General features: G+C 39.3%; 1 protein-coding gene across 5 annotated transcripts in view; it reads left to right on the top strand.

Moving 5' to 3' along the window:
• Positions 1–12,731, top strand: part of P4HA1 (prolyl 4-hydroxylase subunit alpha 1) — a 54,219-nt gene extending 41,488 nt beyond the window's left edge. For 3 of the 5 annotated variants that reach the window (XM_025214168.1, XM_025214165.1, XM_025214163.1), the window contains 6 exons: positions 2,575–2,674; positions 6,265–6,318; positions 9,040–9,105; positions 9,394–9,462; positions 10,142–10,238; positions 10,576–12,731. In XM_025214168.1, the coding sequence (XP_025069953.1) occupies positions 2,575–2,674; positions 6,265–6,318; positions 9,040–9,105; positions 9,394–9,462; positions 10,142–10,238; positions 10,576–10,646 (457 nt within the window). In that variant the 3' untranslated portion in view covers positions 10,647–12,731. Of the gene's footprint in view, positions 1–2,574; positions 2,675–6,264; positions 6,319–6,385; positions 6,440–9,039; positions 9,106–9,393; positions 9,463–10,141; positions 10,239–10,575 lie in introns of all 5 variants that reach the window. The other 2 variants (XM_025214167.1, XM_025214166.1) reach the window with 1 other exon arrangement.
• The last annotated feature ends 996 nt before the right edge of the window (positions 12,732–13,727 follow it).

The raw sequence follows: 13,727 nt of genomic DNA, 5'->3' as shown, positions 1-13,727 counted from the left end.
AGATTCAGACTAGACATCAGGAAGCACTACTTCACAGTCAGGGTGGCTAGGACCTGGAACCAACTTCCAAAAGAAGTGGTGCTGGCTCCTAATCTGGGGATCTTTAATAGGAGGCTGGATGAACACCTCGCCGGGGTTGTTTGACCTCAGTATTCTTTCCTGCCATGGCAGGGGGTCGGACTTGATGATCTGCTCAGGTCCCTTCTGACCCTACCAACTATAATAAAGGCTAATGGAGCTACCTAGGGGTTAGACCTTCCAAAGCTTTACTGCTGCTGGAATATAACAGTCCTCCTGAGTTTTAACTAAGCTAGGGAAAATGGATAAAAGCTGAGGCCAAAATGTGTGGGCTTTTTACATGATTGACTCAGAATGGTGGTGAGGGAGGGAACAGGGCACAGGCAGGAGCAGGAGCTGGGGGGAATGGGGCCCTGGCCAGGCCAGGTGGTGGGACAAGTGGAAGCCAGGGGGGCAAGTGCCCCCCCAATCTGTGTGTAGGGCGGAGGTAGCTGTCATTGTGCGCTGCACTTTGCTCCCTGCTGCAGCTGACCTGAGAGCAGCATGACACCACGTGGTTTCCGCCGCTGGGCTGCCCCTTGCCTGCCCACCAGTGGGCACATGTGACGTCGCATGGCTCTCGGGGTAGCAGGGCTCAAAGCCCAGCGCACAGTGACAGCGGCCTCTGCGCCATGCACAGATCGGGAGGGCACATGCCCCCCAGACCTCCACTTGTCCCACCGCCCAGCTGCGGCCCCACTCACCGCAGCCCCTGCTCCTGTCCTTGCACCGCTCCCTCCCTCACCGCTGGGGCCTTGGTCTGCTCCCCCCTCCCCACCATGGCCCTTCCCCTCCCCCTGCCCCTTTGCCCACAGATTTACCTTCTGAGGTTGGGGGGGGAGGGGGGGGGCACATGTGCTGCACTCAGCCCCCCCCAGATAATGTTTTCTCCCTCTGCCTTATGCTTCTGGTAGTGACCTAAATTCTAAGGTGGTTTCAAATCTAAAAAATACCATGTCCAAGTAGAATTATTACCATCTACCTCCAGAGGGAGATCCAGGATTGCCTCTGAGTTTCACAAAGGGGAAAGATTGTTCTTCTAGTTCAGTTTGCTCTGGTTCATTTTCCTTTTCCACCGCAATTTTGTGTGATCCTGGGCAATTATTGCATTCCCTCAGTCCCCCTTTGTAAAATAGGGATACCGTTTCTGCTACTTAACAGGTGTATGTTGTGGATAAGTATATGAAATGTTGAGAGGCACTCATGCTCTCTTAAAAGGTGTTAGATAAATAGTTTAGGTAGAAGGAACAATGGCAGGAAAATAATTCTGGATTTTCATGTCTGCCAGTGTTAAGATTCTGGCAAGACCTGAGAGTCTCTTCCTTTTCTGATTACAAACATGTGATGAACAGGAAAAACAGATAAACCATCTTTCATAAAGACTATGAAGCATCAGTCTTTCTGATAATTCATGTACAAGACCATATGTATTTAGGAAGAATAACTTGGCGGTGAGTTCACTGAAAGCTCCTTGTTTGACTTAAACAGTGAATTCTAATGATAATCGCTTGAACAGGAAATGATTATGGCTATGCTTGGAATATTTCTTAGGAATTAAATATGGTATATGAGCAGTTTGTGCATTTCTGAGATCAGTGTTGCTTGCATGTTTGCATTTCAGTATGGATTGTATTGTATAACTGTTTGTTTGGTTATTTTACCAACAGTTGGTCATTTTACTTGCTCCTCCCTGTCCACAAAAGACTGGGATAGACTGCTTCTAACCATCTCTTGTGCTAACAGTGCTCCATAATGCATGGGTTTTTTTTACAAATGCTCCCAGTGTGATGAGGTCTCTCTCAACAAATGTCATGCTTACTCTTAGAGATTCTGTAACTGTGTCAGTGTTAAGTATTTATTTTTTCATACATTTAGTTCTTGCCTCTGAGTGGATATGGGAACTCATTGTTTTTCCTGTTCCACAGCTAAGAGCCCTTTCATCCCCTTTTTAAAAATACCTGTTGTACATTTAGAGCCCATATATAAGCTGCTCTGATATTCAAGGAGACTGTAGTTACTAAAACTAGTGCAGTGTGGCTTGGGGCACAAGCATCTGGTCTGTACTTGAAGTATTTTTCAATTCTATCAAAACAGCCTTTGAAAGTAACTGATCAACAAAAATGTATTTATTTCAGTAGCAGGTATTCCCAGGAAAATATGTAAAGCACACTAGAGACAAGTGGCAAAGGGATTGTCTCCTTTTTTCCATGCATGTTGTAGATCTAATCAGGGCTTGAATTGAAATGGGACAGCAATCCAGCACTTTCCATATTAGCTGAGTGTAGAAACAAGGACCTTATTTTAGGGCTTTTATTTTATCAGGGTCATAAATTCTCATAAAGAGAGCTGTCACTTTTTCAGACTTGATCGCTCTAATTAAACTCTTCCTGACAATATTAAGTCTAATTATTTATCTGCAGATAAATGTAATGTGATTTTATTTACAGTTCAGAAATTACAGCATTTGGAATGTTCTGTTTTATAACAAGCATATGTGGAATATTTTTTTAAATATAGTGCCTGGTTGTCTGGATACGAAAGCCCTGTGATATCCCGAATTAACACGAGGATACAGGACCTAACTGGACTGGATGTCTCCACAGCAGAGGAACTTCAGGTAGACTATAAAAAAAAAAAGAATTTTGCTGACTGGCCACACTGGCCTCTATTTGAATTTTGTGTGCTGGAGGACTCTAGGTACCCAATTTGGGAAGGATATATATTCAGAGTCCTGGTAATTCCTGGTGTAAACACAGCTTCTCTAAATGTTTCAGAAAGACTTGAGCAAAATAGCAAAGAATATCAGGGCTTTGATATTTCAGCTGAGTTACTGGGCTAATGTGGAAACAATTCAGTAACCTTCAGTGAAGCAGTATCTGTTTTGGTTTTTTTGATGGCCAAATATGATTTTTCAGCCAAACCAGAAAACACTTGAAACTTCCAGTGCATACAGTGAGTTCTTATTTGTTATTGCCATCATGAAAGCCAGGTTTGATGAGTAATTCTAACATTAGTGGAAATGCCATCTAAAAGAATATTGGGTTTGACAGTTATTTGGGAATGGGGTTGGTTTCTTTTAATCGCTCATTATTAAAAAGTCTCTTACAGAAAAGAAGTATTATATTCTTAATTATATATGTGGAAAAGATTTCAACATGTGTAGTTCAAAGAGTTCTGCATGCTTCATTTTAAGTGCAATAATGGTTAGCTGCAGTTGGCTATGTCTGAGAATGTAGGAGATCCTAAAATCTGTTGATGAGATATAGTACCATATTTATTCAAATACAAGGCAAAGTTTTCCCCCCAATGAGTATGGGGGGAAAAGCCCTTCATCTTGCATACAAAGAAACCAGATTAAATATGTTGTTTATCTTTGAACTGCTGCTAAAAGCAGCACATGCTCAGTAATGCAAACCAACTAGGAAGTTGATTAAATGCAAGCAACACTGAGCATGACTATAAAATAAATGGCAATGTAACCTATCTGAATAAGATGTATGGTAGTACCAATTAAAAACAGTCCCCTTCAGCATTGACCCTTCCTAGTTATGGTGAGCTACTACAAATGTATTTTTACTTGCTCTCTACTCCTGCAGCTGAGCTGTGCCTTTCTTTCTCATTTCTAATTATTCCAGTTTCTTCAGCAGCCTTAAATGCCTGGAAAACATCACCAAATGGGGCCCCAAACAGTTCACTCGAAATCCCTCTGTGGCCCCCTCCCTTATCTTTTTGCATATAATTAGTGTGTCCCTGCCCTTCATGGAGGTGAAGCCAGACCAGGTTGTCCTGTGCCTCATCTTCATAGAAATTTTTCAAGCATCCTAGAACTCACGACAAGAACACCTGGGTCCAGTCATGAGTGGGAGCTAAGTAGCAAATGGCTCCTTTGTGGGGGATATCTGGAGTGTACACATGCTGAGCTGTGGGGTCATCATGGCTTGAAATGTTGTTGACTGCTGGGGCCCAGTCCAGTGAGCTGTATGGTAAATCAGGAGCCTTTTGGCTTTGGACTAATATCATGCATGGTGTATAGTACATAGAACTAGGTGCCAAACTGCTGCTTAAAAGTATGTTTATGAAGTACCTATAATAAAACTTTTAGCAGTTTCAAAAAAGGTAAAATATAACAATTCTGGATGAACTAAGTCTGTGTACACATGCTGAGCTGTGGGGTCATCATGGCTTGAAATGTTGTTGACTGCTGGGGCCCAGTCCAGTGAGCTGTATGGTAAATCAGGAGCCTTTTGGCTTTGGACTAATATCATGCATGGTGTATAGTACATAGAACTAGGTGCCAAACTGCTGCTTAAAAGTATGTTTATGAAGTACCTATAATAAAACTTTTAGCAGTTTCAAAAAACTGAGCTGTGGGGTCATCATGGCTTGAAATGTTGTTGACTGCTGGGGCCCAGTCCAGTGAGCTGTATGGTAAATCAGGAGCCTTTTGGCTTTGGACTAATATCATGCATGGTGTATAGTACATAGAACTAGGTGCCAAACTGCTGCTTAAAAGTATGTTTATGAAGTACCTATAATAAAACTTTTAGCAGTTTCAAAAAAGGTAAAATATAACAATTCTGGATGAACTAAGTCTGTAGGTACTATATGCAAATTACTACAGCTATGTTTATTTCAAGGTCAGTATTTTCAGACTTGCTCCTCACTTTCACGCACTCAGAAAGAGCAGGTTCTGACAGTAAGGAAGGGAGGAAGAGGCTGCAGGAGGAAGTTGAGGGGGCAAGTGGGCACAGGGGCTACCTGATCCCCTAGATTTATTTTTCCTGATGTAGCAGTGGGAGGGGGAAAAATTCAAGTCAAACCTCGAATAATTATTTTCTATACCTGGAAAATTATAAGACATATACGTTTTCCATGTATAAAATTAATTTGGGGGAAAGGGTGGGGGGACCTTATGTTTGAGCAAATATGGTACTCCCTAGCTAAACATTTACTATGAATCATTACAGGGCCTAAAATGTATGACTGCTGATCCTGAAGGGAGGCATGCGACAGTATGCAAAACTCAAAGATGAAAGAAGGTTCAGACCAAAATGTAGGGTTTTGAGTATGTAAAATGGAAGCCATAATGTCTATAAATGGAAAATGTGGAGAGGTAGGTAGAGGATGATACTTAAGACTGAGCTTAGTCTTGAATAGATGACATTCCAGTTAAAGGAGAAAATGCATTTTGAGTGATATAAGGATGTCTTGAGTATAATTTGATCTTTCTTGACAGCTTTGTATAAGCTAAGTACTATTTATTTGTTGTGGGAAGGAGCTCTTAAGTGGAGCCAGCCCTTAGAGGAAGAAGATTGGTCAAAATGACTGATAGATCACCCATCAGCAGGGATACAGAAATAGTTCAGACTGTTCTGTCCTAAGAAATATAAAAATGGTAAGGACAAAAAGGTGACTGTATCCTTAATCACAGTCTGTAAAATTGAGAAATATTTGAAGGAGTAATGGTTGCTCAGCATAGCACAGAAGTAGAGTGAAATATTAGTCACAACACTGAAAACATGGACTGCAGTCTAATAGTTGTGAAATGTTGAGCTTACAACCACAGTCTTGGGCCTGCTTCTTCTCATGCCAAAGTATTCTTTTAACACTGAACAACAAAGGATTATTAGCTTAAATTTCCAGAGTTGCCAAGCATCCAAGCCTTTACTGGAATCTATACCAGTTTCAGGTCCTGAAAAATCCTACTGTCCAGTCCACTTGCTCAGGAATTAAAGATAATACAAGTTGTCAAACTTTCTATACCCCAGAAGTTGGAAGAAGAAGCCCAGTTCAGAGTCAGTATGCTAAGTGTGGAAGAGAAATGCAGGAAACCTGGTATTGAGTACCAGAATGAAGATATGGTTTGTTGTCTGCTTCCTGGAGTCTGGAAAGCTGTTGAGAGAATCCACAGAGGGTGACTGAAATCATTCAAAGACTTGAAACTGAAAGTCGAATGTGTTTGTCTTGTGCTTATGAGACATCTCTTTGAAATCAATTAAACGATTAATGACAGTAAATTTAGTAAGATTTAAACTCTTATGACAGGGAAGAAGCTTTTGTTTTCTATGGCTTGCTTAAGTTTCCATTTACAAAAAAATTTAAAATGTCTAGGCCAGAGTCAAACACTTGTCCCTTCTTCATCAGGTAATGTCTTGCTAACATAATGTGTTGCTTTATTAGATATTTGTGCTTCTCCTTTTACTGTAGGTAGCCAACTATGGTGTAGGAGGCCAGTATGAGCCTCATTTTGATTTTGGAAGGGTAAGTCACTCTGTTTTTCTGCCTTTGCATCTTTCTTCTTCACAGGCACTATGTTTCTGTCTTTCAGGTGGCAAATTATGGAGTGGGAGGACAGTATGAACCCCACTTTGACTTTGCACGGGCAAGTAAAGAGATGAAAGGGAGAAAGTAACTTATTAAAGTCTAGGACTTTTGAGTGGCACAAAAGTTCGTCCTTTAGCTTTTCATGTTAAATTTCTCAGTTCCTCGACTCTCCTAATCCATACGAGTAAATAAAGCCTTCTAAACCACCAACTGAACAGAAATTATTTGAGCATTATAGAACAGTAATATTGCTTCCTTTCAAAATTAAAAACGAAAACCTAGTTGGTTTTAAGATATTAGATTGCATTTAGAAATGGGAGATGGACAAGGTGAATGGCTTGTTTGCAAATTGGTAATAAAAAAGACATTTATCTCTAGTTACTGGTGCAAATCAAATCAAAGTCTGTAATCAAAGTCTGTAGTAACTTTTAAGTTGTCCCTATTTGATGGCTGCTTTATTGGCATATATAAAATTATAAAATGGTTTCAGGCAACAGCTGTCACAGTTGGTACCTCCCACTGACTCACTTTGGTGTAGAGATTTAAATATCTTTTTTATTTTAGAGATGGTCCCTACACGTAAGATGGAGACACATTGGCTTGTATTGCAGCTGCCCATGCTATAACAGTAATGTAGGGCACTGGTGCCCAACCTTTTTGCCCCACAGGCCAGAAGAGCAGTGCCAGATCAGTCTGCAGGTCAGATCCAGTCCATGGGCCCAATGCAGTTGCACAGAGGCTGGCACAGCTGGGGCTGAGTCAGGTGTATAGGACTTGGCAGTTTGGTGGCGGGAAGCAGTAGCAGTGATGTCACCACTCCCCTGCTGCCAAATTTCTGGAGTCATGGGGAGTCCAACAGGCTGGATCTAGTCCATGAGCCGGGGTTTGAGCACCCCTGACAAAGGGAATTTCAGTCTCTCAAGCTGACAGTTCAGCACCTTTCAGTAAAACTAAATTCACATTTTCATTAAATACTGTGGTTTCTATACAAACCTTTAAAATCTTAACAAGAGAGAGAAATCAGATGGCAGTAGCTGCAAAAGCATTTCCATCTCCCAGTCTGTGCTTGTTTGATTGATTATTTAAATTTTCCCGTCTATTTCTACTTTAGCTAATTCCCAGATTGCTGGAAAAAATAATGCACCTGAAGTCAGGTGGTGGCTTACTGGGCATTTCCAAGTGTGGTTTAACACCTTCTAATTAACATTATCCTATGAATCAAACCCAACAAATATTAATATACAGATTCTGTCCTCCTAGCATAATCAACGCTTTTGCTTTCTAAGTATATGCTCAAAAGCATTGTAGATGATTAACAGTCTTTGTTTTTCAAATGCATGATCTAGTTTGCATAATAGTAGTTTCTGAAACTTTAGTACACAGAAATAAACAGTGGTATCTGTGGGTGGATGCTGGAAACTTCCCACATGCGAGTGTGTGACAGCAATTAGTCTGAACTGTTAGACAGTAATTCTGTGGCCCATAATGCACACAGTTCCTCTTGTGATTCCAAACATAAAAAGACTACTTCCAAAGGCTGATCTTCATCATGACTCATTTGGTTACAGTTGCCATATTGATGCATAAAGACAGGGAATCAGAAATATTTTATTTACTTCATAGAGAACTAGTAAATCTGTAGCTTGGACATGCCTTTTTGACTGACTGATCTTCACTAACTGAGCTAGAAGCAGTTCTGGTCTAGATAAACTAGGCTGGCAAAGCTGGACGTGGCCTAAAGGCCCTACAGCATGCTCAGCTGCTGATGCATCTCCCTTTAGCACTCTCCAGTTGTAATAAAATATTCAGTACTTGCAGAGGAAACAGACTGCTACTCCAAAGGCTTCTGGAGACAAGGTCTTTGCCATACGCACAAAGAGGGCTTGGATTTTTATATAATACTTTGTTGAACAGTTACTGAACAACTACTGAACAATTTTATGCATGCTGTATCTCAGTCCTACCAGTAGCAGTTTTAGGGATTATAGCCAGACATTTACATCTGAGAAACTGGGTATAACATTTAGTGAAATCAGATAAACAGATATTCAAAGATCTTTCTTAAAATGTAAGTGAAAAATAATACAGTGTCGAATAGCCAACCAACACTATAACTGCACAATATAGTAATTGGCATGTTATGGTGACTCTACCCAAGGTCATTTTCACATACCAAGAAAAGGGAAACTAACACTTGAGAATAGACAACCCAAAATAAGAAGCGTGTTCAACAAGCCCTGAAGGCAGCCAGTAAAGTATCTTTACAAGAAAGTCATGTCCCGGTACATTTCTCACTGAGCCTAGGAACCAAATAAAAGCTTTCTTTTGCGCAGCCATAACTGAAAAAAAGATAAGGGTGGGTATTTATTCAAGAATATCTAAAAATTAGATTAAGGCTGCCACTTTTTTGAAGACCAAGGACTTTTTCAGTTGGGCCATTAACTTTTTCAAAGTAGTAATGTACCATAGAAAAACTCTTGGTTTATTTTGGATAGTACTTATGCATAATGTTACACTTCTTACTGTCTCCATGCACAAAAGAAACTGGTGCTGGCACTACAGAAAAACCAAAAAAAACTCTTGCAGCTCTGTGTCACTGCCAACATTTGCAGAGTTACAACAATGAAAACTTTAAATATGTGTTGCTTTTTTTCACAGAAAGATGAACCAGATGCTTTTAAGGAATTGGGAACAGGCAACAGAATTGCTACTTGGTTGTTTTATGTAAGTGAAACATTTGGCAAATCTGCTGTTGCCAAAAATACTATTTTTTTTCTGCATGTTCTGTACTTTTTGAATGATTTCAATGCACCATCTTCTTTAAGTATCAGCAGCCAATAACTGCTAAGTAGTATATACTGATACATTTTAACCTTTTTTAATGGCCATATCTTAAGTTGTTCTCTCTAAAAAGAGCCAGAAATGAAGTTTGTTTAATAGCTTAAATTCTTGCTGCAATAAATGCTTTTTGTAATGTACTAGCTAAAGGCTGCCTTTTTCTCCCTCTTATAGATGAGTGATGTGTCAGCAGGGGGAGCTACTGTATTTCCAGAAGTAGGAGCTAGTGTTTGGCCTAAAAAGGTAAGTTTGAATTTTGATGCATCTTTAGATGTTCTTGTCTCCCTCTCTTCCAGATAAGACATTGTATATTTAGGTGTGATATATGAAATAACATTTTTCCAAGGTGAGCCTGTTGCAGGAGAGAAAAGGCACCAATGTGACAAGCACTTAAGTATGCTAGTAACTGTTCATTTGAGTAGGAACAGGGACTTGAGTGGAGCTAATCACATAAATAAACCCACATTTGTACAAATCTGGGTGTGCTTGTTCAGTTTCATTCTGCTGTCCTGTATAATTATGGCTAGGTTTGTGTTAAAACTGCATGTGTGGAACTGGTAATCCAAAGTACAACTTTATATCATTTTGCGAAATGTTTGTTGTTTTAAATGTGTTTTTAAAATCTCTGTTGTATTAACAAATTAATAGTAGGCTTGTAAGGGTTTAAGAAAAAACAGATTTTTGGCAAGCTGACATTAAATTTCACTGGACTAATACCAAATGAAATAAATAGTTTTAAGATGACAACTTCAATTCCAAGCTTCCTAAGGAACAGAGTAGAAGAAATACCAAAATACAGAATAATATATATAAACGTATTATTTGTGGAGTTTTAAAAAAGCTGTTGAAGCTTTTGTGGAAATGTAGAAGCAACTCTATGCATGTTTAGCAGGAAATGTTGAATTAGTATTGTCATTTTCAGGGAACAGCTGTATTCTGGTATAATCTTTTTCCAAGTGGAGAAGGAGATTACAGCACAAGGCATGCAGCCTGTCCAGTATTAGTTGGAAATAAATGGGGTATGTAGTCCCTCTTATTCTTTTGAATATTTAATTTTTATATGCTTTATTTCACTGCTGATAGGGTACAATATGGCGAAAACTGCCAAATGTTTTTAGAACAGGCTTAACACTCACATGGCTACTTTAATGCATTTTCCCCTTTTTGCAAATATGATAAGGATTCCCTCTCAGAACTCTGTATGTTAAGTATTAGTGAAATATTTCTGCAATAGGTATTTGAAAATAAGCTTTCCTAGTGGATCTACTGATAAATAATGTATAGCTTAGTTAAGTGACCACTATCAACCTGGTGATTAATGTATAATGTATTTGTTTTATATATTCTTTTTTTTAGTATCCAACAAATGGATCCATGAACGTGGGCAGGAGTTCAGAAGACCATGCAGTTTATCAGAGTTTAAATGATACTAACTTTGCCCCTCTCTTCTGTACTTAAGTTTGTGTAAAATACACACCTTCCACATTTTACAATTTACAATCGACTAACAGTCCACCACAGTTTCCAGACACATCCAGTGTGTCGTCTGTGGACAAACATCCTTTTAGCTGCCTCTAAGATAACCTTTTACATTTTATACACATAGAATTTTATGGTTTTAAACTTCTGTGAGTTTTACATGAAAGAAGAACAAAATACAGGTCAGAGCCTGAAATAAGAGAAAATTTTGTTTAGTGCTCTTTTTCTCCATAGAATCTCTGATCAGCATGGAAAACCAATGTGTCATTTATAGAGCCCATGTAAGCTTCAGTGTGCTAATGGTGAAATAAAAATGGACAATCACATTTCAAGGAAGGATTCTGCAAGGAGAGCTGCATTTAAAACCAATCCTCACACTTCCAAGCAGCCAACTCCTTGCTCTTGAGTGCCTGACCACTATTGTTGAACTGTGGGCATGGTTGGTGTCTCTGGGTAACAGGCTACCTTTGGTCTGGACTACCCCTTTTTTTCCCCATTGCCATGAGCCCAGATTCCACTGACTTATCAACTGTCTTCCTACTTATGCCTCTAGTGAATTTGGCTCTAAATCCTGCAAATGAGAGCCAGCAGTCATCTAAAATTTAGATGCTTTAGCAGTGATGTGTCAGGACACTTGTGCATCAGAGCAGCCTGATAACAAACATGATCTGCTTTCCAGGTCTCTTTTTTTAATACTTAGAGCGTGTCCATTTAAAAAAATGTTGCTTATATTGTCGTAGTAATACACCTTTACATCTATTCCTTGGACAGTAGGATGGGGACATTGCCGTTTTTGCTTAATCAAAACATTGTGCCTTAAGATACTGGAATTTCATATTGGTTTTGAGGTTTCAAGGGATGAGGTAATGCACAACCATACAACAGTTACTATTGAAAAGCCAAACTTTATCCAATTCTGAAGTGTGTGGTGACAAAGATAACCTATTTATAATCTTAAATCTTTCTAAAATGCTTTTTATTTTGTATGTTTGATATGTTGAGGACACTGAATGCACACGTAGCAGTGACTAGCCTTTAATCAAATCAGGGGTGCATTTCATACCGGATGCCAGCTGAGGATCTCTTCCAGACCCAACCTTGATGGATTTCTGGTATATCTCACTTCTTGTGGACTCCAGGCTTCATATTAACAGAACATTTAACATTTTTGTCAGCAGTGCTTTGTTGTAAAGAGAAGACTCAAATAAGTGAGCTTCCTTGGCGGGGGCTCAAATGACTTTCTTTGGTACTTCCTATCATATGGAACCCAGGTTAGAACCCTGTAGAGTTTTATAGCATTCCCTTCAAAACACATAAGGATATTCAATTCCCTAGTCCTTGGTTTAGGCCTGGGAGGAACTGGCTCATTAATGTCTTCCAGCTGTTTCAATTTATCACCAGCCATCACTGAACAGGGGAAGCCAAAATTGGAAGCTTGAATAAAAACTTTTGGTTGCAAAAGCACATCTGCTCTTCACATTCCTGCAGGAGAAAACTGTTGTCATAGCTTCTGCACTAGCAGACTGCTAAATAAAGCTGAGGCAGAGTCTGCAAGGAGGATCATTTTCCTAAGCCACTTTTCTTCAACAATGGCATTTTGTTAGTGACATATTTAGGTATTTTACTAACCAAAGATGAGAGTACAAGTGAGCTGTCAGAATCTGCTATAACAGTCTAAATCCCCTTTTATTATGAAATACAGAAAGCACGCTGGTGTAGGTCCACATCCTGAAATGTTTAGCAAGACATATCTTCCTCTTTGGAAATAATAGGAATTGCTGCCTGAGGAAAAGCTGATATTTGAGCCAAGCAGTAGACGACTCCAGCTGTTAATATAACGGAGAAACTTCTGGAATGCTGAGAAACAGTTCAAGGTACTACAGTTTATTTCAGAGAAATTATAACTTCAGAAGTATAGTCATGAGCCTGTTAGAAGGGGTCCTGCAAAATTATTTGTCCCAAACCATGTATCCTCTTACATTTTGAACTAAAGCTTTTTGGAAGATGTTTAATAAAGTTTGCTAGAATTAAAAGACTACTGTAGTTCTACAATACAGTTAGCATTTAATACTTTTCACTTAATCAAAATTGCTGGTACAATTATCATGAAGCATTATCTGCCATAACTAGTCTAGTCAAGAGCTGATAACTACCAAAAAAGGCAAGGGTCACAACTTAAGTTATCACAAGCTAACTACTTCTTCCTGCCTGCCTCTCTTTCTTTTGTAAATCATGATGTGAATCTGCTCAATCAGGGTTTTTTTGTGTTTTGTTTTGTTTTGGTGGGGGTCAGGGTCATTTTTCTCCTCGTTCTTTTCTTTTTCTAACCAGAGTTGCTGCTTCATTTTCCAGAAACTAATAGGATTAAATAAGAGAGTAGACTTGAAAATGTGTAATATCCAAAACAGTGCTCCTTATGTAACTCTCCCTACCCCTCATAGCACAAATAATATTGAAAATGCTGGTAATACTGGCAGGTATCAAGCACAGATTGCCACATCCAGATCACCCAGGTCTTTCCAGACAATTAGGTATTAAACAATTTCTGTATTTAGGTGCAGACATAAATGTGGTGGCTAATACATCTTCATGTCAGTATCTTCCTTCTAATGTAAACATTAAAGACCTGATAACGGTTCCCTAGTGTATTTAAATAACGGAAAAGTCGAACCTTTAAAGGGGGAAAAACAGGAAATTCCACAAACCAGTGGACAAAATTGGAAGTTGTTCTGCTTTACTCCTGGCTGAAAATAAAGGAAATTATACCAAAGGATAATCTCACTTTTCAGTTCAAAAACAAATATGTTCCTCCCTGTGAAAGATATTTGTAATAACTATGACCACTGGGCAGTCAACACTAAAGTCAACGCTATTTACTGAATTTACAATCCAATCTTGAGGGTCCCATTTTCTGCAGCTCACACACCAATAAGCATTCCCAGTGCTAAAGGAATTATAGGGGTGAGGGGCTTCCAAAAGAAAGCTCCTGCAGGGCAGTGTTTTCCCTGCATATTGATTAATTACAGAAA

Source organism: Alligator sinensis, unplaced genomic scaffold (assembly GCF_000455745.1).
Source record: "Alligator sinensis unplaced genomic scaffold, ASM45574v1 scaffold1274_1, whole genome shotgun sequence".
NCBI lineage: Eukaryota > Metazoa > Chordata > Crocodylia > Alligatoridae > Alligator > Alligator sinensis.
This window is presented reverse-complemented; position numbering and strand designations above follow the sequence as displayed.